Source organism: Xyrauchen texanus, chromosome 4, assembly GCF_025860055.1.
Source record: "Xyrauchen texanus isolate HMW12.3.18 chromosome 4, RBS_HiC_50CHRs, whole genome shotgun sequence".
NCBI classification, from domain to species: domain Eukaryota; kingdom Metazoa; phylum Chordata; class Actinopteri; order Cypriniformes; family Catostomidae; genus Xyrauchen; species Xyrauchen texanus.
The window spans coordinates 3,357,317-3,382,342 of NC_068279.1; the positions used below are offsets into that span (position 1 = coordinate 3,357,317).

General features: G+C 39.3%; 1 protein-coding gene across 3 annotated transcripts in view; it reads right to left on the minus strand.

The window, feature by feature from the left end:
- Positions 1–7,521: 7,521 nt before the first annotated feature.
- Positions 7,522–25,026, minus strand: part of pbx3a (pre-B-cell leukemia homeobox 3a) — a 39,254-nt gene continuing 21,749 nt past the window's right edge. The window contains exons 3-10 of one of the 3 annotated variants that reach the window (XM_052125390.1): positions 21,805–22,046; positions 21,177–21,367; positions 19,134–19,269; positions 15,581–15,746; positions 10,899–10,976; positions 10,693–10,805; positions 10,314–10,403; positions 7,522–7,783 (exon numbers count right to left, since the gene is read on the minus strand). In XM_052125390.1, coding sequence (XP_051981350.1) covers positions 7,691–7,783; positions 10,314–10,403; positions 10,693–10,805; positions 10,899–10,976; positions 15,581–15,746; positions 19,134–19,269; positions 21,177–21,367; positions 21,805–22,046 — 1,109 coding nt within the window. In that variant the 3' untranslated portion in view covers positions 7,522–7,690. Of the gene's footprint in view, positions 7,784–10,313; positions 10,404–10,692; positions 10,806–10,898; positions 10,977–12,560; positions 12,564–15,580; positions 15,747–19,133; positions 19,270–21,176; positions 21,368–21,804; positions 22,047–25,026 lie in introns of all 3 variants that reach the window. The other 2 variants (XM_052125392.1, XM_052125391.1) reach the window with 2 other exon arrangements.

The following is a 25,026-nucleotide window of genomic DNA, read 5'->3' on the forward strand; positions in this document are numbered from 1 at the left end:
GAGCATAACAACGATGGAGTTGACAGGAGCTTAAAAGAAAAACTGCGGCATGAGTCATCCGACACCCCGAGCAAATCCCCACTTCTCTCCTGGAACTCTCCTGATTAACATAATCAGAGGGCATTAATTATTCAGGAGGTGTGGTGAGCCGCTCCAGGGGTCAGGCTTTTGGTCTGTGTAATAACCAATGTTTAATATTAACGAGGCAGACAGGCAGTGTGATTTGCATATCCGTTATGATGCCTGCTGGCTGCAGCTTTGGCTGAGCTCAGGATCACCTCATGAAGAGTTTGAAAAGGGGAAGATGGAAATTCTACAATACTTGAAACGGTCAACACTCCATTTTATACGATTATATCGATATAACTTTGACGACTTTGATAAAGTACGTTTTTACAATTTGGTGCATTTAAAGGGATAGTTCCCCCAAAAATGGAAATTCTCTCATCATATACTCACCCTCATGCCATCCCAGATGTGTATGACTTTATTCAGCTGAACACAAATGAAGATTTTTAGAGGAATATCTCAGCTCTGTTGGTCCATACAATCCAAATGAATGGTGACCAGACCTCACAAATGAAGATTTTTAGAGGAATATCTCAGCTCTGTTGGTCCATACAATCCAAATGAATGGTGACCAGACCTCAGAAGGTCCTAAAAGGACACAAAGGGAGCATAAAAGTAATCCACACGACTCCAGTGGTTTAATCCATGTCTTTTGAAGCGATATGATAGGTGTGGGTGAGAAACAGATCAATGTTTAAGTCCTTTTTGACTATAAATCTCCACTTTTACTTTCACATTCTTCATCTTTTGTTTTGATTCACATTGTTTGTGCATGTCGCCACTTAGTGTGCAGGGAGGAGAATTTATAGTAAAAAAGGACTTAATGTATATATTGATCTGTTTCTCACCCACACCTATAAAGTTGCTTCTGAATGTATAGATCAGGGGGCCGCAACCTTTTTGACATGGTAAATGGTCTGCACCCCCATTCACACACACACTCACACACCAATGATGGCAGAGCTGCCATGCAAGGTGCTAGTCTGCCATTGGGAGCAACTTGGGGTTCAGTGTCTTGCCCAAGGACACTTCGGCATGTGGAGTCATGTGGGCCGGGAATCGAACCGCCAATCCTGCGATTAGTGGCCAACCCGCTCTACCACCTGAGCAACAACCGCCCATTGGTGCCATTAATGAATTATTATTATGAATTGTTTAATGTAATTTTGAGTGTGACTATGGTTTAAGGAGGGTGTACCTTTATGCTGGGTTGGAAATCTCAAGGATTAATAGTGGTGTTTTCCTTATTACATCACGTGTTGCTCTGAAAGCCTCGCAGGTGACCAAAGCAAAGTGGGCGAATTTACTTGCACAATTAACCGAATGTGAAGCGCTACCGGCTTGTGATGCGTGAATGGCTTGCACGCGCTGCACGAGTCTGTTGGGTATTCTGCAGCTCCTGTCAGTGTCGTGATCATGAGGAAGGATTACATCAAGATGTAGATAGGAATGCAGGTGTTAAATTAATATATATATATATATATATATAAAATAGTCTACTCCTCTCTCGCCATTGCTGGCGTGCCAGTGATTACCCCTCCCCGTGCCAATGCTGGCATGCGTGCCATAGGTCACCGACCCCTGGTATAGATTAAACAACTGGAGTCATATGGATTACTTTTATGCTGACTTTATGTGGTGTTTGGACCTTCGAAGTTCTGGCCACCATTCACATGCATTGTAAGGACCTACAGAGCTGAGATATTCTTCGAAAAATCTTCATTTGTGTTCTGCAGAAGAAAAAAAGTCACACACATCTGGGATGGCATTAAGGTGAATAAATGAGAGAATTTTCATTTTTGGGTGCACTGTCCCTTTAAGTGAGACGTTTTGTGATTGTGTCAAGAAAGTCCCAACTTCCATGAATAAATGTGCATAACTGTGACAAAAGGAAGGAACTTGTAATAAAGACTAAAGCAGTTGAAGCTGTGTTGAATTATTTGATTGGTTCACATCTCTTTAACCTCACACAGCAAACGGAGCCTTATTAATAATTCCACCTGAGTGGCAATAAATCTGTGGTGGTTCTCGATGAAGCGGCAACACATGATCATAAATCAGTGAGATTACAGGATGATATTTCACGGCCTCACGTCTGTTTCTGTCAGTCGAACTAATAGCCTTTGCCAAACGCTCACAGTGATGGCTCATGAATCGGAGATTTGTTTTCAAAATGTCAACGGTGCAATATGCAATCTCACTGACAACCGTAAAATGCCCTCTAATTATTTATTTAGCCCCTGCTGTCAATTAGAGGGCTGAGGGCGGGAGACGAGAGGTCAGGCAGGATTGCCAGTACGCCTAATGAGGGAATTTGATGAAATATTCCCAACAGTTTGGAGCTTATCAAGATCAATACAACAGAGGAGGGGTGAAATTGTTTATTGACAAAGTGTCCGAAGAATGTGATTCTTTTTGCAGCTTACTTGGAATTCGACATGCTTTGTGTGTGTGTGTGTGTGTGTGTGTGTGAAAGATTTGTTTGTGTACAACATGTATTTATACATTTGTTGCCTTCTTAAAACTACGTGCAGTGGTTTTGACGTGCTGCATAATATGCTACAATATTTGTACATTTTACAATTCAATTGTGAGGGGTGCTCCTTGCAAAACTCGCTGCCACAATGTTTCTAGGGCGTTGCTATGCGGTTGCAAGGGTGTAGATTTGGTTTGAACACTGGGGGAGTGGCTGCATGAAGCATTTACATGGTTCCATTGATGGGGGGGGGGGGTCTACGCCCCTAAGGTGTTCTGAGTAGGGATCAAGTGTGCCGCTCAAGCCCTCAAAAGTGAAGCCAAAACGTCTCGATCGCCCCCCGGTGACTGGTCCTAGTATAGGTCATAAGCCCCGCCTCCCCATGTTATTCAACGGGACATGAGACCAACTAAACAATTAAATTACACTTCACATATCTTTTTTCCAAAGATAGTTTCTGTCATTTACTGTAGTTTCTATCACATTGATGTCATTTCAAGTGTTTGTTTTCAAAATAAGTTTGTTTTTAGTTATTTGATGCTATAAAAACGGTGCTGTGACATCATGATTGACAGCTGTGATTGACAGGTTCTCTGAGCGAAGTAGTCACTGAAGCACCAACTGACTTTTTTTCGGGATCTTCGGAGGACTGAGGAGATTGGAGCTTTAAATTTAATATCTAAATTTCTATAATTAATTATTTCAATAATTTTTTGCGATTGATATAGCGAGAGTGAGGGCGGGGCCTTGATTTCGCGGCTTTACTTCCTGCTCACTACTGCGCAGGTCTGGTCCTGAAATCGCAACTGCGCAGACTCAAGTCCCAAGATGTCAGCGCCATATCGGGACACTGGCGGCTTCAGTTCTCACCAATGGAAAAGAGCGAAGGGGCGTCGTTCATCTTTTTTTACAGTCTATGGTTTGAACACTGGGGGAGTGGCTGCCTGAAGCATTTACATGGTTCCATTGATGGGGGGGTGTCTACGCCCCTAAGGTGTTCTGAGTAGGGATAGACCAGAATATTGGCCTGGGCTGCGTTTCCCAAAGGCATTGCAAGCTTAAGTTGATCATAGAAACCATTGGTGCCAATAGTTTCTACTAACCATTTAGGCTTGCAATGCTTTTGGGAAACGCAGCCCAGGCACAATTTTGTGATTATTGCTTTACAAAACTAATGGGTTGAATTCTCCATTCAAAATGTTTATTGAAACACTTTTGCTTTTGGTCAGAAACACAAAGTATTTATTTTATCAAAAGCTAATACTAGCCTAAATGAATGATTCTACATTGAGAGTTGCTTTGGGTCCTCAATGTACAGCAGTAATGGTACAAATAAACCAAAAATCTGTTAATACATTAGAATTATTATTTTTTTTTAAATATTACAACATCTCATAACATCATATTACAAGATATAAACAACCCAACAAAACTCAATAATAATAACGAAAAAAATAACAAATGTAAACATGTAAAAGAATCAGTGATCAAATGAACCCTTCGCTAAGCTCCGCCCCCCTTGGTTACGGTTGCTCGCCGTGACAAGCTAGAACTCCCCATTTAAATAAACATTCAAGACAAATCTACGCCCTTGTTTGGGAGTGAGAGCTGACACCGTTTAATCAATATCATGCTCTTCTCCAGATTTATTTAAATATTATTATTTTTAAAAAGAAAGAAAAACACTACGGGTGTCGTCTCTGGGTAACTCGTGTCACTATTACAAATGACCCAGCAACAACGTGTTTGACTTTTTTTTGTTTTATATATATATATATATATATATATATATATATATTGATAAAATCCCACGTAAAAGTACTCAAACACAAGCTCCCATAGACTGTCGTTGGAAAATAGCAAACTTGTGTCAGAGTAATGGCGGCAGGGCAACAGTTTCTAAGACAGGATTGGTCAGAAGCGTTTTTAAGGCGGGGCTTAGAGAAGGGTAAGTTCTCCATTTTTTAAAAAGCTAATACGCATGTAAAGACAGAAATTAATAACATTCAAAAATGTTTTCACTATGTACAGATACATTATGTGATTATGTCCATTATCAGATTACCTCTAACCGAATGTTTTGTTTGCATTCGGTCTGTTTCAATGGCAATATTAAGTAGTAGATGGTTTTATGAAATCTGATAAATGACTGGCAATGGCTCAACAGTGACCTCCCAGCGGACTGAGTTTTAAACGTTTTTTCCCATTTCATTTTTTTTATTATTTGTAGGCATTTAAAAAAGTAAAAGTGAATAGAGTTCTGAGCCATTAATCAAACCAGCCAGCTCCATGATGTATCACAACATCACAGTTTTGAAAATTGGACTCAAAAAAGTGCAACAGGACGTCACTTGTGCATGTGCACGACGTCATACGAACCTGCAGTACTGTGCAAATGTTTTAGGCACATGATATGTTTCACAAAAGCTTTTGTCTTAAGATGGTTATTTATATCTTCAGCTTTAGTGTGTCAGTGGGAAATATAAATGTAAGACTCACAAAGATTACTTTTGCAAATAGAAAAGATTCGAATAGAAGAACAGGAAGCCCTGCTGCAACAGATGTCATGACCCCCACAGAGACCCCCACTGAACATCGTGTCAGTCTGAGATTATTTAAAGAGACAGAAGCAACTGTGGTGAACTCTCCAAGAAGCTTGGAACATCCGATCTGCCAACAACCAAGAAAAACTTGGTTTTGTCTAGGAGAATTGGGCTGTTTTAAAGACAAAGGTCACACCGAATATTGATTTAGCTTTTTTATGTTTACTGGACTTAGTATGACATTAAGTGATAGATGAAAACTATGTATGTCATTATTTTTGAAGACATCCTCACTATGCAACATTTTTCACCAGTGCCTAAAGCGTTTGCACAGTACCGTACAGTAATGTATGGAGGACAAAACACGCAAAAATAATAAATAAATACATAAATAAATGTAATAATAAGAAAATAAATAAAGGAATAAATATCTTGATAAAACAAATATAATTAGTTTTTAATGGAAATTATTCCTGAATTTATTTTTTGTATGACTTTTGTTCCTTTATTTATTATTTTCTATATTTATTTGTATTCTTTAAAACTTTTTTTATTCTTTCATTTGTTTGTTTTTTATTATTATTATTTATTTATGCATTCATTTATTTTTTGATTTATTTATTTCTATATTTAAATATTCCCACATTTATTTATTTTTGTATTTATTCTTACATTTCTGTCTCTTGTATGATAATGATGTGGGCGTGTCCTGCTTACAATTGGCTTATTGTAGATTGAAGCATGTGCTCGATTACTCTTGACTTGTTTTGATGTGACGTCAGATCATAGCCATATCCCGTGTAAACTAGCTATTTGTGGGACTAAAATAAGAGCTTAAGTCAATCCAAGATGTATTGGTTAAATACTACAATCACAAAATAAATGGGGAGCTGTTTCTTCATCAAAACCACAAAATGAGCAAGTTTCATAAATGATATGATTTAAACTTATGCTTATGCTAAACTTACGTTTCTGTGTATATAACTTCATTTTAAGTTCTGCAATAAAAAAATAAAAAATAAAAAATATATAGCTGACGCTTCACATATCTAGAGAGTTGCGCAACTTGCGAATTAAGTCGATAACCGCGCATCAAATGACAGTTTTATTTAGAGTAGAGGTGCTTATTGATGTTTTAGGAGAGCTGTATGCCCTGGATTGTTAAACTCTCTTCAAAACCTTTCCCTGCATATTCTAAATCTGTGTGAGTCAGGGGGTGCTAAGGTGGGACGTCCATCTGCTTCCGAAAAGTAGCCTACTATTGAGCTCTCAACCAATGATGCACTGGAGCTACGCAAGGACCGCCTCCCTCATTTCCATGTTACACACAGAAAAGTACAAATAAATACATGAATAAATAAATAAATAAATATGGGAATATATAAATATGGAAATAAATATATGTGGGAATAAATAAATATAAAAAATAAATTAACACATAAATAAAAAAAATATGCAAAATAAATGAATAAATAATTAAAAGTTAAAAAGAATAAAAATAAATATAGAAAATAATAAAAGTATAAAGTCATACAATAATAAATTCAGGAATAAATTGTATTAAAAACCAATTATATTTGTTTTATCAAGACATTTATTCCTTTATTTTTTTTTTTTATTATTACATTTATTTATTTATTATTTATGCAGGTTTGGGCCTCCACAGTAATGGCATCCAAATAAATGTACAAAATGTGCACAAAAGCAACTTTTTAGCAAATAAAATGCATCAATGAGTTGAAGTTCCTACATGATAACAAAACCAGTTTAGCAAACGTTGCAGAGACAGGTGTAAATGATCTTCTCTGTTGTGCACCTGCAGAACAGATGCAATCACCTCATGCATTGTTTATCTACTAGGAGACGACTTTACTGACAGTCAAACACCTGCATTGCCAAGTCATATTTGAGAATATTGAAAAGAGTATTCCACATCCGACTTTAAAGGGAAGACAGCTAACCAGCGACTTCTCTGATTGGTGGATCTTGCTTCAGGATTGTGGGTAGTGACTAACTGGGACGTTCTCTATTGCATTTTTACTTCTGAACCCTAATGTCGAGCTCTACTGATGATATTGGACTGTTTTCGGATTCCAGATAAGATTGAGTTCTGCGGCAATATTGCTCTATTGTGTTTGTTATAATTAGATAGTCTGGGTAAAACCAAGATGTCAGTGACGATTATGATATATAACATTAATAATTAAAAATACAATAAAAGAAAAATGGTTGGTGATGCATTTTTAGACACATACAAAGATGTTCACGAAGATAACGTCTCTCATTTTGTCACGCTAAACGTGTTTATCGAGGCATCCCCCAGAAAGCTGTTGTACTGCTTGTAGTTTTTATTATAACATTTGGACCACTAATCCAGGCTTATTAGATTGGTTATTTTTGCATTGAAGTACTGAAGAATCCTGCATGCTTCCTTTGTATAACTGTGATCCTTTACTGTGTGTTGAACTGAAGCAGCTTTCAGTCTATATCCCAGTATCATGCTCTTCTGTCTGGATTCTGGCTATAGATTACATTGGGTGATGTTAGTTTTCCTTTGGAATGTTTTTGTTGGGAATTAAGTGACTTCAGACAGCAGGTCTGGTCAGTTGGAGGTATCTGAGTGAACACTGTTTGCTCCCTCTATAGGAGATGTCACAGAAGATGGAGTGACTGCGTCATGCCAGCCACTGTTACCCTAGAAAGAAAGAGAGAGACAGTCTAAGTCACATTTGAGAGGTATAAAGTCAGAATGGAAACATTAGCCAGTATAGAGTTTGAGAGTAAGAGCAAACCGCAGATGAATGTGGCTTAAATCAGATATTTTCCTCTTTGGATTCCAATCTGGGCCACTTTCATATATAAAAACAAATGAGATACACGTTTTAGGGTCATTCCGTGCCATCTCAGACCACCTCCACACTAATCCATACCTAAAAAGGAAAGTTATCTCATCATTTACTCACCCTCATGCCATCCCAGTTATGTATGACTTTCTTCTGCAGAACACAAGTTATGATTATAAGAAGAATATTTCGGCTCTGTAGGCCCATACAATACAAGTGAATGGGTGCCAAAATGTTGATGCTCTAAAAAGCACATAAAGGTGCAATAAAAGTAATCCATATGACTCCAATGTTTTAATTCATATCTTTAGAAGAGGGTGTGGGTGAGAAACATATATATATATATATATGAAATTGTTCACTCTATCCAGTAGGGGACGATATGCATGACAAATGTGAATCATCAAAAACACAAGAAGGAGAATGTAAAAGTGATCTGTTTTTCACCCACCCCTATCATATCACTTCTGAAGACAATGTGATTTTTGGAGCTTAAAAGTTTTGGCACCCATTCACTTGCATTGTATGGACCAAAAGAGCTGAGATAGTCTTCTAATAATATTCATTCATTATTATAGCAGATGTAAGAAAGTCACTCACATCTGGGAGGGCATGGGGGGAGTAAATGATGAGATATTACTCTATATTTACTCTATATACATTTTTGCGTGACACTTTCTACATTTCGCTGTAGTTTCCTGGTGAAACGACCACTGGAATCGCTACAACAACTGTGCGTTTTTATAATTGTCACACAAATCACGAGCACAATTGCTAATTATGACTTTTTAAACACTTATTTTTCACTTTATTACTCACACATGTTATGCTACGTTATGATATCAAAACACTTTTACTTTAACGCACGATTTGAAAAATTATACATTTTAACACTCGTATTACGGACTCACCTACATTTACACACTTATTCCAATATGAATAGCTTGCTTGTTAGCTTACGTGATAAGATTGTTGGACTTTGGACTCGTCAACTGCGGTTTGAGGATCCACCGAGGTTTAGGTTTGGTCAAGGGTAAGGGTGTCTGTTTTGATAAACTCTCATTTATTTTTCAGGTCACACTTGGTGAGGTTTAGGTTAAAGTTTTAGGTTAGGGAGGCATGTTTTACTTAATTAAAACCTCCATCTAAAATTCACCTTAAAACCGTGTCTGATTACAACTTCATTTCACTCGGTTTTGGCGCCCCCCGCTGGGCATATCACTGGGAAACTGCAGCCAAACGTGTAATGAAGCACGTCATTTCGGCTTTGCCAAAACTTTACAATGCTCACATAAATTGAATGAGATCAGGCTGATTATTTTTTATTTTTACACAGAGACTTTTTAATAAAATCTGTTGAAGTGCCTTAAAAAGCATTTGTATTATTTCATAAAAAATATAAAATAATGAGGCTACCACCTTTCTAGGGTTAATTTTTGACCTGAAGTTTTGCTCCAAACCATAGGCAAAAATAGTCATTTTGACCCCCCTCTACAAAATAATAGATTACTTAGTAAATATAGTACACAAATACTTTTTGGGCCACTGTATGTATGAACAAACAACAAACAAATTATTATGACATCTGAAGCTATTTATACAGCCCCCAACGTCTCCTGGTGACATCGCTGTGGATGATAATTTACCCCTGGCAACAGTATTACACAGTCCGGATGGCATTTTCCCCTTGCTTTAGCTGCCTACACAGATAAACAAAGCTTTAACACCATGACTCCTGATCAACTCCATTATAAAGCATATTTTATCAAACCTAATATAGGAAGACGTGATTCACATCTGTACAAAGCTGCAGGCAATTCCACTTTCATATTTTATTACCATGATAAGAAAATGGACTGCAGATTCGCTCCGGAAAAGAGAGAGAGAAAGCCTGGTTCAATAAGAAGACAGATATATATTGTCAGCAACGTTGCATGTCGTTTTGTTATTAGATGCATTTTACAAAATGGAAATGGAAAGCATTTGCTTCCCATCCTGGCAAATGGCCCCGTGTGCGCTTGTGAATATGAATCCATACATTAATCTTTGCCTTTTCACAGGACTGCCATCAACCCTCCCAGACTTAATCTCTGGTGTCGTCTTTGCGCGGGCTTGTGGAGCGACGGCTTGATCATACAGACAACTCGCTGAATGACTCGGGTACGCCTGCTGGGGAAAGATTATCCTGTTTCCCTTTAAATGCCACATGAGAAAGTGTGTGTAGTGCGTATTGCAAATGTGTGGCATATTCGTTAGTTCCTCTACTGTTCGACTTAGCTTTTGGCACACACCCGAGTCCATTTGACGTCAAAGTTCAGTTTGTTTGGCTGGTAAAAATGTGCTTTTCTGAATAACATAAAAAATGTTCACCCTTAAACTTACATTTAAGCCATGAGGGCTGTAAAGCGGGTTGCCTCGTAAACCATCGCTGTAACCCAACGACTGGCTTATGGTGTGACGTATGGAGTCGCCCTGCCAAGACAAAGACAGATTCAATGTAAAGCCTAATTCATACAATGGAAGAAGCCAAACTTTAACAACTCCTCAGCTGGCACGTGCCAAATCACACCCACGGTTAGTTTTAACCAATCACCAATGCTCTTCGACGCCCGAGGAAAACAGGCGGTAAACTGAATTGTATTTAAAAGAGATTTTATAGGGTGAGAAAGTCACGAATGATGAATTGTGCACTTGCTACTTTCACCCACTAATCCCACTAATTCATGCCATCAGCTCTATTTATACCAGTGTGTGATTATACCTGTGTCTGTCCTGTACTAGGGATCTGAGCCGGCTGGTATGAGCTTCCATTCAGACTAGGCAAACTCATGAACATATCACCAGAACCTGACAAACTATATGAACCCGAGGAACCTGCAGAGAGCAGAGATGAGAAGAGATGAAACAGTGAGTTTGATGTCATAGGCTGAATAGTGGAGGAAAGAGGGAGATTTTAAGTTGACATACCAGTGAACATGTTGTTTAACAGATTGTTTTTGTCTTCTGTTGCGTCTAATTGAAAATCTTCATCTTTCATCTGAAAACCTGCAGTGAAAATAATGGTATGACATTTTAGCTGTGGCACAGGACAAAATCTAATTTACACATTAGCCTCTGAGCATACATGGATATTTAGTTTTCATAAGCTTATGCTTAACTCATAAAAACAAAAAACATATTAAACCAGCCTTAGGTCTCACAGCCTGGCCAAGCAGATGTTCAGTTGACTTGCTGAAAAATGTCCTAAACATCTACAAAACCTTAAAACCAGACTAGCCAGACCATCCTGGGAGTCCAGGAAAAACCAGCAAACCAGCTTAGGCCAGTTTAAGCCAGAGGTTTTCAAACTTTTTGAGGACTTCCAAATATGACGATCTCTTAAGCGTATGACTTCCTTGTCTTCCCAATCAGACATCCTTCCTTCACAAATGACTTTCAACCAGGGTTATATATGTCATAATACCTCAACATGACTGTACATGCCAGCCCATTGGCCAACTGGAACCGAGAGTAGGGCACTGGAACTCAGTGCCCTACTGGCTCTGGCACTGTATCTCTCGGTAACTCAGTGCCACTGGTTCCGTATGGCATACTACCTCAGCACAAGCCCTCACCACATAAAACCCAGGTTCCCTTTTTCTAAGTTTCCTACTTCTGAACCCCACACTTTTTGTCCTTCCTTCCTTTGGCCTTCCCTTTCTCAGCTTCCTCTGCCAATTCCTTCAAATACTTTTTTTTAAAGCTGCTCCTACGAAGCCAAAGTCTCTAAATAGGTGCTGCATTGATGTTCCCATAAATCCTCTGCACCAAACCTCCACAGGGTAGGTGGCAGATCTCCATCCATTTTCCTTACACTCTGCGGCCAGATCAGCATATTTTAGCATCTTCCTCTTCCCATGTAAGCTCAATCATCACTATTTTCCTAGCTGAAGTTGACCACAACACTACATCCGGCCTCAAGGAGGTAATGGCAGCATCGGAAGGAAATTTTAGCTGCTGGCCAAGGTCAACCATCATTGACCAATCACTTCAAGGCACAAAGTTTGACCAATCAATTCCAGGCTTGATCTGGATTCCCTCCGTGCTGTGCCTTATGCAGCACCTCCCATTTTTAACTAAATCAACATCCTGCCTCTTGGGAGCATGGTTGCCTTTGTATGCCTTTACTCTATTTACCCCTAGGATCTCTGCCAGCTTCCGCAGGACCTGATCATGCCGCCACCTGTGCCATCCTTGTGCCAGGGCAGTCTTGCACCCAACCAATATGTGCTGCAAGTTTGCTCTTTGGGTTTCACAGTGGGGGCAACTCAACTTTTTACCATACCACAGAGACAAATTCCCAGGGCATGGTAGGGTATCGTAGGTGGATCTTTTAGAAAACTTAGCCTGGCCTGGGGTACCTTCCACAGGTCAGCCCATCCTAACACTCTATCAGATGTCCAGCACCCTTGCTGGTGCTGGCTGACTGCCCTAACCTTATATCCTTCCTCTTTCATCCTAGTTAATTACCACTGCTTTACTCGGTTTTTGGGAGGCTGCTGGCCACAGTTTGGGAGCCACCCCCCATTCAAGTCCTGTTCTTCCTGACTGTGTTCTTCCAACAAACTCTTGTTGCTTCAGTCTTGAAACCGGCTGGTTTACGACATCCTCTGCCTTCCAAATTCTGCCCGTTCGGACTTGACTTCACCTGCCCTCACTGTCAGGTCTGTTGATTCCCGTAGCTCCAAAACAAGACTGGTCTTTTCCAGCTTGTAGCCCAGAGTAAGTGATTTTTGAGACAGTTGTTAGACACATAAACTTGAAGAATTTTTTTATTTATTTTTTATTATTTTTTTTAAAACCCCTGGTTGAAGCTAGCATGTTTTTTTTTCTTTTCAAATATACATGTTTGACCCCACATTAGTAAAACAAAAGGCCATTTCTGAATTATAAAAATAAAATATTCCAATAAATCTGCAATGAGTTTATTAGCTGTAGTCTTTAAAGGAATAGTTCACACAAAAATGGAAATTCTGTCATCATTTACTCATCCTCATTCTGACTCAAACTCGTATGGCTTTCTTTCTTATCCTAAATACAAACAAAGATATTTTGAGGGATGTATGATGGTGTTTTTGTCCATACAAAGTAAGTTAATGGGGTTAAAAACTTTCAAGCTCCAAAAAGTGTATCAAGGCAGCATAAGACTCAAGTGTTTTAATCCATGTCCATGAAACAAAGTAAACATTAAGTTCTTAATCACCTAAACGCTCACCTAAAGAGCTTCTCTCGTGAACATGCAAAGAAGGGCTGGGCAGAAATGTATTTTGGCGAAAAAAGAATTAATTTTTGGTTTGATTCACACCCAGAGTGATCATATAGCTTCAGAAGATGTGGATTAAACCACCTAAGTCATATGGATTACTTTTATGCAGCCTTTATAACAACAACAATCCTAAAGTTTATTCAGTACTGTGGCTAAATTGGATAGGAATAAAACTTCAATTGAGCCAGATATTCCATCGCAGCGCAGTAGTAATGACTTTATGTATTTCTTTACTGATAAAATCGAAATAATCAGAAACAAAATTGGAATCATGCATCCATCTGCCACAGCACCCCAGAAGACAAAAATGATTCCCTATGAGCAACTTAAATCCTTTGCTGTTATTGGCCAGGATGAGCTAACAAAAATGATCAAAACATCAAAATCAACAACATGAATGTTAGATCCAATACTGACTAAACAGTTAAAAGAGGTGTTTCCTGTAATCTCAGAACCTCTTCTTAATATTAATGTCTCCTCATTATCCTTAGGGCATGTCCCAAGAAACTTTATATTGGCAGTATTCAAACCACTAATCAAGAAACCAAAGCTTGATCCAGGAGAATTGTTTAATTATAGACCGATTTCAAATCTCCCATTTATGTAGAAAATACTAGAAAAGATAGTGTCCTCCCAACTATGTTCATTTTTACAGAGAAATGGTATATATGAAGAATTTCAGTCAGGATTTAGGTGCCATTATAGTACAGAGGCTGCACTTATCAGAGTGCTGCCCTCGACACCATTGATCATGACATATTGTTGGATAGGCTTGAAAATGATGTTGGCATTTGTGGACAGGCATTAGATTGGTTTAGGTCCTATCTCTCTGACTGCTACCACATTGTCTGTGTAAATGAGGAACTGTCAGGTCAAATTAAAGTTAAGTATGGAGGGATCAGTTTTAGGGCTTGTCTCCCTATATATGCTCCCCCTAGGAGACATTATCATGAACCATGGAATTAGTTTCATTGTTATGCAGATGATACCCAACTTTATATTTCTTCAAAACCCGATGACTAAACTAAGGAATAGTCTTCCTAGCAGTGTTCGGAACACAGACACACTCTCTCAGTGTAAGTTTAGACTAAAGACTTATCTATTCAGCCAGGCATACACATAATTTATCCCTCAATTCATTGTTATGCTGCTTTAGTTAGGTCTGCCGGAACCGAAAACACTTCTCTTATTCTTTAACCCTGCTTTAAAGTAATTGACATCTATGCTAATTTTATTCTATTATTATATCCTGAGGTTACCAGAGCCTGCCAGATCAATCTCCGATCCTGCCTGATGTCCGATTCCCACTGTGTCGCTGAGTGATGATGACCAAGTCCAGCATGTGGCAGCCAGACTTCTCTTCAGTCTACTAAGACAGACTTCACAGAGGATGAATTTATGCAGACTCAAAGATATGGGAATCTTCATGAGCCTCTGTCTGAAGCATGGGCTCAGTATGTAGTTCACCAAAATTACCTGCCATAAGATTAAAGCTGGACTGTGATGCTCCTCACCGAATGATACCTCTAACAACTTGGTCAAAGGAGGGACAACACTCTCTTAAAAAATGTACTTAATAGAAAATGAATTAACCACTTTGGCCAAAATCAAAGGACAGTTAATCTACATTTACATTTATGCATTTGGCAGACGCTTTTATCCAAAGCGACTTACAGAGCACTTATTACAGGGACAATCCCCCTGGAGCAACCTGGAGTTAAGTGCCTTGCTCAAGGACACAATGGTGGTGGCTGTGGGGATCGAACCAGCAACCTTCTGATTACCAGTTTACCAGTTATGTGCTTTAGACCACTACACCACCACCACTCCTACATCTACATGTATTTCCTCAGTTCATTTGGGATGACTTCAAGGACTTATAGTTCACTAAAACTTAAGAGTTCATACAAAATCATTTTGTTTAACCATTTACCCACAACACTTACTTAGTTTACTAATTTTAACCACTAATAATTCTAAACATATATAACTAATATTGGCATTATATTAATACATTTTCTGTTATCCAATAATTTAATGTACAGCTGCTTTGAAACAACGGCTATTGTGGAAAGAGCTTTACAAATCAATTTGACTTGACTTTATGTCCTTTTTGGAGCCCAAAATTTAGGACCCCAGTGACTTACATTGTATGGAAAAAAACACCATCATACGTCCTTCAACAAATCTTCATTCGTGTTCCGCAGAAGAAAGGAAGTCATTCAAGTTTGAGACGGCATAAGGGTAAGTAAATGACAAGAGAATGACATTTGTTTGGTGAACTATTCCTTTAATTGGTTAGAAGGTTGTACATCATAAAGTGTTTGCATTGTGTTGTGTTTACCGGAGCTGGGTGTGGCAGGTGAGTTGTTCTGGCTGTTTTGTATGGCGGCGGCCACAGCTTGAGTGGCCGTTACAGCTGTCTTAGCGGCATATAGATTTGCCTCTTCCTGGAATTTACCGATGTTCTTCTTATAGCGAATTCGTTTATTACCAAACCAGTTAGACACCTGAGAGAGAGAGAGATAAGCATATGCAGGTAAATCTTACGAAGAAATACCACTGTCATATTTCAAATGAGAAAATATATATATATATATATTTCTCCTAAACATAATACATTAATACAAACATTTCATTACAAAAAAATCAGTGCATTTACATAACAACCAAAAAAATCAATTTATAAAAAATCTGACAATGCAAGACCTTGTTTTCAGTTTGTTCTCTGCTTTTGACGTCAAAACGTAAAGAGCGCACATTGGATAAGCCTGTAAGAACGCCGGTAAAGGTGTTTCCATGCAACACTGCTTAAAAAGTTTTTGACCATACCCTGATAAAGGAACACCATTTAAGGCTTATTAAGCTCATTCAGCTTATTAAGCATAATCGGTGTAAGAATATGCATGTAAACACACTCACTGTCAAAAATAGTCTTAAAGGAATATGCACCCAAAAATGAAAATTTGCTGATCATTTAAGTAATGTCTTCTGAAGTTATTCGATATGTTTGTGTGGAAAAACAAATCGCTAATTAAAATATTTTTAACTTTTAAATCAGCACTTCAAATTATGCTGGAAATGGTGCATTTTAGACAATGTTTTCATGAAGAAGAAAAAAATACCAGTTATCAACATTTAAAAATAAAGTTTTCACTCCAGAACAATTAAAATGACTTTGTTCCGTTTTAGGTTGCGTTCAGCAAAAACTTCGTTTTCGCTCCTTGGAACATTTTCAGTCCCTGGTTGTCACAGAGTCTGTTGTTTTCGTACAATTGTAAGACACTGTGAATGGACCAACCATTAGCAAAAGAACATTACATTTTCGACAACCCAGGCATATTAAAATGATATCCACCCCGAGCAACAGCTCCCTCACAACAAGGCTGCTTGTTACTAAATCGTTTTTGAGACACTGAGACACGGCTGCCACGTCAACCAACAACGACAGACAAGACAGCGGACAGACGAATGTTTAGTAACATACCTGTGACACAGTGATGGTGTTTCCCTTCCCCTGAGGGCAAAAACAGAAGGGGCTTTTTTACAGTAATGACTTTCTGTTCAACCCACCCACCCCCCCCACAGCCGTGACACAAACAACGGCGATTCTATTAAAAAGACTGGATGTCGGATTAACATTCATCATAGTTTGGGGGTCTGGGTAGCTCAGCTCGTATTGATGCTGACTATCAGACCTGGAGTCACGAGTTTGAATCCAGGGTGTGCTGAGTCACTCCAGCCAGGTCTCCTTAGCAACCAAATTGGCCCGGTTGCTAAGGAGGGTAGAGTCACATGAGGTAACCTCCTCGTGGTCACGATTAGTGGTTCTCGCACTCAATGGGGCGTGTGGTAAGTTGTGCGCGGATTGCAAAGAGTAGCATGAGCCTCCACATGCTGTGAGTCTCCGTGGTGTCATGCACAACGAGTCACGTGATAAGATGCGCGGATTGACGGTCTCAGAAGCGGAGGCAACCGAGACATGTCCTCCGCCGCCCGGATTGAGGCGAGTAACCGCGCCACCATGAGGTAGTGGGAACTTGGCATTCCAAATTGAAGAGAAAAGGGATAAAAAAAAAAACTAAAACAAAAAAGATTCGTCATAGTTCGTCTAATTAGAGCGCAACAGTTGCATTATGCAAGTAAAAGATGGCATTCAAAATTCCCATGCTAAAATCTGGAGGTGACGTCCAATGGGATCCGAGATTGATTAGAGATTGCTTATGCTTCTGTTGCCATGGTTTTCTTCAGAATATACGGTGAAGTCGCTGTTACCATGGAAATGGGAACCGCGGCAAGCAGTCTTGTAATGAGTTTTTACAAGCTAGGTCACGTTAGCTAACATTATCAACTACTAGCCACACATAACTGCATGTAGCTTGTATTGTTTTTATTTTTATGGGCGAGTTTATCTAAAATAATTTACAATAATGGATTGCTGTGAAAAAGATGTATTCAAATAATCACACAGCAGTGTCGTTCCGTAGCGAGCAATACAGAAAACACAGAAGAAATTAGCGCAAATGTGGCTTTCTGTCTTTCCAAATGTAATAGAGATTTTGACAGTAAGCAAAGTGGAATATACAATTCTGGAAATGTACATTTAGTTTACTCACTAGCTTCTTAGTACCTCAGTTGTGTGCAAGCCGAGACTAGCTAGCTAACTACCTAGCATTAGCCAGTATGGTATGCTGTTGCGTTGAGCATAAAAAACAACTATACTTTTTATCACGTTTCACAAAAGAAAAAATAATTCATTCCAGCGTAAGTACACTGTCTTGAAACTTTGTTGTTTTCTTCCAGATTTTCTGATGATCATTTGCGAAACAATTGTTGTAATATGGCTGGTTGGTTGAAGAATCGGCCGGTCACTGTTGCGCTCTATATCACTTCACACTTTATTTTTCATATATTACTGGGCAACATTGCTTTGTTTCAATTAATTGATTGATTTTTAAGCCAAATTATCAGCACCTTCACAGTGTCACAGCCACATAAGCTAAAACAAATGGTTAGTTACATTGCTCTGATTCAGAATACACCCCCCTTTGATTCACTGCTGTGTTTTGAACCCACTTCTACGTTCCTCAAACATTTAAAGGGATAGTGCACCCAAAAACGAAAATTCTCTCATAATTTATTGACCCTCGTGCCATCCCAGATATGTATGACTTTCTTTCTTCTGCAGAACACAAATGAAGATTTTTAGAAGAATATTTCAGCTCTGTAGGTCCATGCAAGTGAATGGCGACCAAAATTTTGAAGCACCAAAAAGCACATAAGAGGCAGCATAAACGTAATCCACATGAATCCAGTGGATAAATCCATGACTTTAGAAGTGATATGATAGGTTTGAGTTAGAAACAGATCCATATTTAAGTAATTATTTACTGTAAATCTCCACTTTCACTTTCCTTCCACCATCTTCTTTTGTTTATTGGCCATTATCATTCTTCCTGCATATCGCCACCTACTGGTCAGGGCTGGTCAAAGGTTGATTTAGGAGATTTACAGTAAAAAAAAAAAAAGACAAATATTGATCTGTTTCTCACCCACACCTATCATATCTCTTCTGAAGACATGGATTAAACCACTGGAGTTGTATGGATTACTTTTATGCTGCCTTCATGTGCTTTTGGAGCTTAAAAAACCTGGCCACCAATCACTTACATTGTATGGACCTACAGCGCTGAAATATTTGTCTAAAAATCTTAATTTGTGTTCTGCAGAAGAAAGAAAGTCATACACATCTGGGATGGCATGAGGGTGAGTAAATGATGGGAGGATTTAAATTTTTTGGTGAACTGTCCCTTTAAGATAATGCTTGAATATTGGTCACATGAATCAACAGTTTTTTAAACAACGTTAGGTTGTTTATGGCAGAAAGTCAGACTCACCTGTGATACTGTAATGGCACACTTCTTGGCCAGCTCCTCTTTTGCCTCCTCGCTGGGATACGGGTTACTGAGGTTAGAGTAGAAATACTCATTTAAAATCTCTGTCGCCTGCTTGTTGAAGTTACGCCGTTTCCTCCTGAGAAAGTAAAAGAAGAGGAATCTTCAGTCTCACAATCCTTTCTATATCATTATTTAATAACAAACACTATATAAACTTAATTTGCACATTTTCAGATAAAGTTTTTTGTTTGTCGCAGAACATTATTCAGCCATTATCTCTCCACCAGTAAAGAAAAACACTGAAGAATCGCCATTTGCTCTAAGATCCTAAACCACCAATATTACCACATCACCCACTTGATCACACTTGCTTTGCTTTCAACACATTTAAGAACTATGAGAAACAAACCGACACTCACTAAAACACCTACAAGTGTAAAAGCACAGACACATGACAAACAAATCAATAATTATCCTTCTTTATTTAGCAGACGCTTTTGTAAGGGATTGTAAGTTTGCCATGTTTGCAGCAAAAATATTCTGAGATTGTTTGGCCCAGATTCCGCGTGGTAATAAGATGCGTTTTCGGCAATCTGATCACATGTGGTCAGCCGATTAAACTGTGACCGCTTCTGTTCAGATTTAGAGGGGAGGGTCTCTGATGTCATGACGACATGCTTCATTTACTCTGTCAGTGTGATAATGCTTGATAATAAACATCAAAATAATCATAAAAGACATAGCGTGAAAAAAGCGCAACATTTCGTGCAGATTTTAGTATTAACATGCACTTTAGATCTGTGTCTCTACATGTTGATTTCAGACACACTGAAGAAGATCTGTAAAGTTCTCATGCTAGAATATGTATTAGCTTTTTCACATTTTCTGATCAGACGATTATTCCCTTTTTACATTTATGCATTTGGCAGATGCTTTTATCCAAAGCGACTTACAGTGCACTTATTACAGGGACAATCTACAGGGAGCAACCTGGAGTTAAGTGTCTTGCTCAAGGACACAATGGTGGTGACTGTGGGGATCAAACCAGCAACCTTCTGATTACCAGTTATGTGCTTAAACACACTACGCCAGCACCACTCGTAACCGGCAAGTTTAAAGTCTTGTTTTAGCGCAGCAGTTGACTGACAGGTGAGGGGCGGTGCATTGGCTGTCCAAATGATTAGCGTTTACACCTCAAATGGGATGTGGTCACATGCATGTGATCCGATTGCACCCTGTATTTAGCGCTGACCACGTGTGATTGGATCAACCGAAACACATCTCAAAGGAGTTTTCCGGGCTCAATTGACAGCGATTGTTGCATAATATTGATTACCACAAACATGTATTTTGACTTGTCCCTCCTTTTCTTTAAAAAGCTAAATTCACTTCCATTGTAAGTGCCTCAATGTAACCTTTTAAAGAAAAGGAGAGACGAACCTGGAGTACTGCTTTAATGCTAGGTAGTAACGGGGCATTAGAGACACTTAGTAGCAAGTAACTATATTGTATATCCACATGCATTATTGTCTATCAGGGAGTGGTGGTGGTGTAGTGGGCTAAAGCACATAACTGGTAATCAGAAGGTTGCTGGTTCAATCCCCATGGCCACCACCATTGTGTACTTGAGCAAGGCACTTAACTCCAGGTTGCTCCGTGGGGATTGTCCCTGATAAGTGCTCTGTAAGTCGCTTTGGATAAAAGCGTCTGCCAAATGCAGTTTGCTGAATTATTTTTCATTTTAAAAATAGTGACTCAAGACTGACAAGCTCTAAAAAGGACAAAAACAAAACAAAACAACTGTACAAATAGTCGATATCTCTCATGTCGATATCATCTTCCAAGTCTTCTGAAACCATATGATCACTCTGTGTAGTCATGGACTACCACACTGCACGTAAAATCAAACTGTGGATAGTTGCTTTACTTGTCAGTCAGACGGTGGGTTGTTTTTGGCCAAAATAAGCTGATAGCCGAAAGTCTTGCTCTGTGAAACTACACCATCTCCAGTCACAATCAACACAAACGCACAGATGGTCTGACCTGGCGTCGAGGAAGCGAGACCTGAGGATCATGACGGCTTCACAGGTGCTCTGCTTGAGCTGCATCTGGATGGAGCTGAACTTGCGATGGATGATGTTCACCATGCGCTCGATCTCTTTGGGCGAGATGGGCCGTGTGCGCGACTGCTCCCTCAACAGGTTCATCACATGGGTGGTAAACTCGTTGCATGCCTGTCAACCAATCAAATCATTCATAACTGATTATGCAAAAATACAAGTTAAGCTCAATTATCAGCATGTGTGGCATAATATTGATTACCACACACAAAAACAAGATGTTGACTCGTCCTGAGTTCATGATTACAGTAACATACAATCGAAGTCAATGGGGCCAATTCACAAACGCTAAAATACTCACAGTTTCAAACATATAGCCCCAAGACGTCAACTTTATACATGTTTACATGATTTTAATCTGATAAAATCACTACTAACCTTTTCTTTTGCCATGCTAAAGTTTAAATGTAGCTTTACCAACAGTACCAATCAACAACTTGTGTAACAATAACACATTTCTTTGATATTGCTGCATATATTGCATTAAATTTGTGCACAGGTCTGATTCTGAAATCTAGCATATTATATTATCTAACCGGGGCGTTGCACACCTGCTCGTATTTCTCCATTTCTGTGTGGTAGATCTGTCTGATCTGGGTGAGTTTGGCTCTGTAGTCCGAGTGCCCGATGGAGTTATCAATTCCGACACCCACTGCTGCTGTTGCCGCGGCAACTGCTGCTGCCCCACCCCCTTTCTCTGGTCCGGACACGCCCTCCGCCAGCAGCATGTTATCCAGCCGCATGAGCTGAGGGTCAGTGGGGTCATTGTCCTGGCTGCCACGGATACTGAGACCTATCAGAGGATATGGGGAAAATAAATATATGCATTCCAAATATACAATGACCCTTTATTTTTTTAGGAACATTTTTAATTTAAGTCCATATCTGTTAGCTTTGAGCTCATTTATGTGCTAGTGCACTCTACAAGCTCACATAATTAACTTTTAACAGAGCTACACTTTTAAAATGGACAATGTTTTTCTCTCTGGACCACAATATTGATCTTTTGTAGAGTTGGGAACAGAGAACCAGGTTTTATTCAGAACCGAGTCAGTAAAAAAAAAAATCCCAGCACTGAATGATTTTCATGACATTTAGTTCTTTTAGCATTTCTCAAACATGTCATTTTCTTCCAATAAGGATGCAACATCATACAATTCCACAGCACCGCAACACCTACTACGCATGACCAGTGTAGTATGATTCCCAAACAAATGACTCATATGAGCCAGTTCATTTAAATCGACCACGAAAAACATACAGCATGACCAGCGTAGTACGATTCTCAAACAAATGACTCCTATGAGCTGGTTCATTTGAATCAACAGCACAAAACATACAGCGTGACCAGTGTAGTATGATTCCCAAACAAATGACTCCTATGAGCTGGTTCATTTAAATCGACAGTGAAAAACATACAGCGTGACCAGTGTAGTATGATTCCCGAACAAATGACTCCTATGAGCTGGTTCTCAGTGGTTCTCAACCTTTTTTGAACAAACGCCCCCCTGACCTCTTCATGATCCTCTTAACGCCCCCCAAAAAAAAAACACTTCAGAAATACTATTACAGCCAAACAATTGCAACACTGATACCTGAAGCCTGAGTTTTTGGTAAAAAAAAAAATTGAAACAGAAGTTTCTTATTGTATAAACTACATGTAAAAGCCTCAAGTTGAGTAATATTGTGTTTGGAAAAAATGCAAAAACACATGGATTGTTTGAAAGGTATTGCAAATGTATTTAGAAATTCAAACAAATTCAGGCTCACACAAATTTTTTTTAAGATGAACCAATCACGTGAACAATAACGTAACTAACCTAAATGGCCAATGAAAAAGCAGCGGTCGTTCGCGCACTCAATTAGGCAATATATACTAGGCTTCAAATTTGAATAGCCTACAAACGGTCATTTCTACCACTCTGACAGCTGCGGCATTTGTTTTTAGGCGTTGCTATGGAGATCATTTGCCGGTAACTAGCCGAGTGGGTTATTAGCAACATTTAAATATGAATTCATTAATTTGCACAGACATAATTTTATTTTACATTCAAATGAACATTGTATGAGTTGTCAGAGGCTTAAACGTTGTGATGAATAACAGTGAGTAACGTAGGGTGACCACCTGGCTATTGCTCTGTTGCAGGTCAGCAGACCTGATTTTGCGGGACACGAGGGAGAGAACTTAAGTTAATATTAATATACTAGGTGAATAGCTGCAAAAGACAAATAATATAAAATCAATATTTATATTATTATGACTTTATTATTCCCATCGGCCAATTACACATTGCAGAGTAGAGATGCGCGGATCAGCTCTAACGTCACCCGAATCAGCTGTTAAAAACAAACTCACCATCACTAATGATTTTCTCCGATTAGATATCCGCACCCGATCATCACATTACAATTAAAATTCTCAGGGCCAGATGTACTAACGCTTTAATTGCGCCCACTTCAGGCGTATTTGTTTCGCAAAGTGCGCATAAAACCATGGCGAGGTATGTACGAACGGGACGCACCGAGATGAAAGCGCAGATTGCCTGTCGCAATTGAAAATGGCAAAATGCGCTTTTCGTGTCATGCATATGCATTCATGGGATGGACATGGGGAAAGTGGGAGTGTCACATAAATAGATGGGAGGGGAAGCGTAAACTGCGCCTAATTATGTATTCCGCGTTATGTACAGAAAAAGCCGGTGAAAGCGCGCCTCTATTTTGCGCTGAAAATTCTCCGCCTATTAAAAGCATGTGTAACTTAGGAAGCGGCTCTCCTGGCATATCCTCCTGGTGAAGTGGCAGCAGTAATCCGAGCAAGACGAAGACATAGGCTAAGGAGAAGAGCTGAAAAGATTTTTGCGCAGGCCGCCTGTTGAGTACCTCTGAGTAACGCCCCCATTTGTGCCTGAGCCCCCTCTCTGCTGCCTCGTTCACACCGCCCCCCAACACTGTCCAAACACCCCCTAGGGGGCGGTACCGCCCCCGTTGAGAAACGCTGATTTAAATCGACAGTGAAAAACATACAGCGTGACCAGTGTAGTATGATTCCCAAACAAATGACTCCTATGAGCTGGTTCATTTAAATCGACAGTGCAAAACATACAGCGTGACCAGTGTAGTATGATTCCCAAACAAATGACTCATATGTGCTGGTTCATTTGAATCGACAGTGCAAAACATACAGCGTGACCAGTGTAGTATGATTCCCAAACAAATGACTCATATGAGCTGGTTCATTTGAATCGACAGTGCAAAACATACAGCGTGACCAGTGTAGTATGATTCCCAAACAAATGACTCATATGAGCTGGTTCATTTGAATCGACAGTGCAAAACATACAGCGTGACCAGTGTAGTATGATTCCCGAACAAATGACTCATATGAGCTGGTTCATTTGAATCGACAGTGCAAAACATACAGCGTGACCAGTGTAGTATGATTCCCGAACAAATGACTCCTATGAGCTGGTTCATTTGAATCGACAGTGAAAAACATACAGCGTGACCAGTGTAGTATGATTCCCGAACAAATGACTCCTATGAGCTGGTTCATTTGAATCGACAGTGAAAAACATACAGCGTGACCAGTGTAGTATGATTCCCGAACAAATGACTCATATGAGCTGGTTCATTTGAATCGACAGTGAAAAACATACAGCGTGACCAGTGTAGTATGATTCCCGAACAAATGACTCCTATGAGCTGGTTCATTTGAATCGACAGTGCAAAACATACAGCGTGACCAGTGTAGTATGATTCCCGAACAAATGACT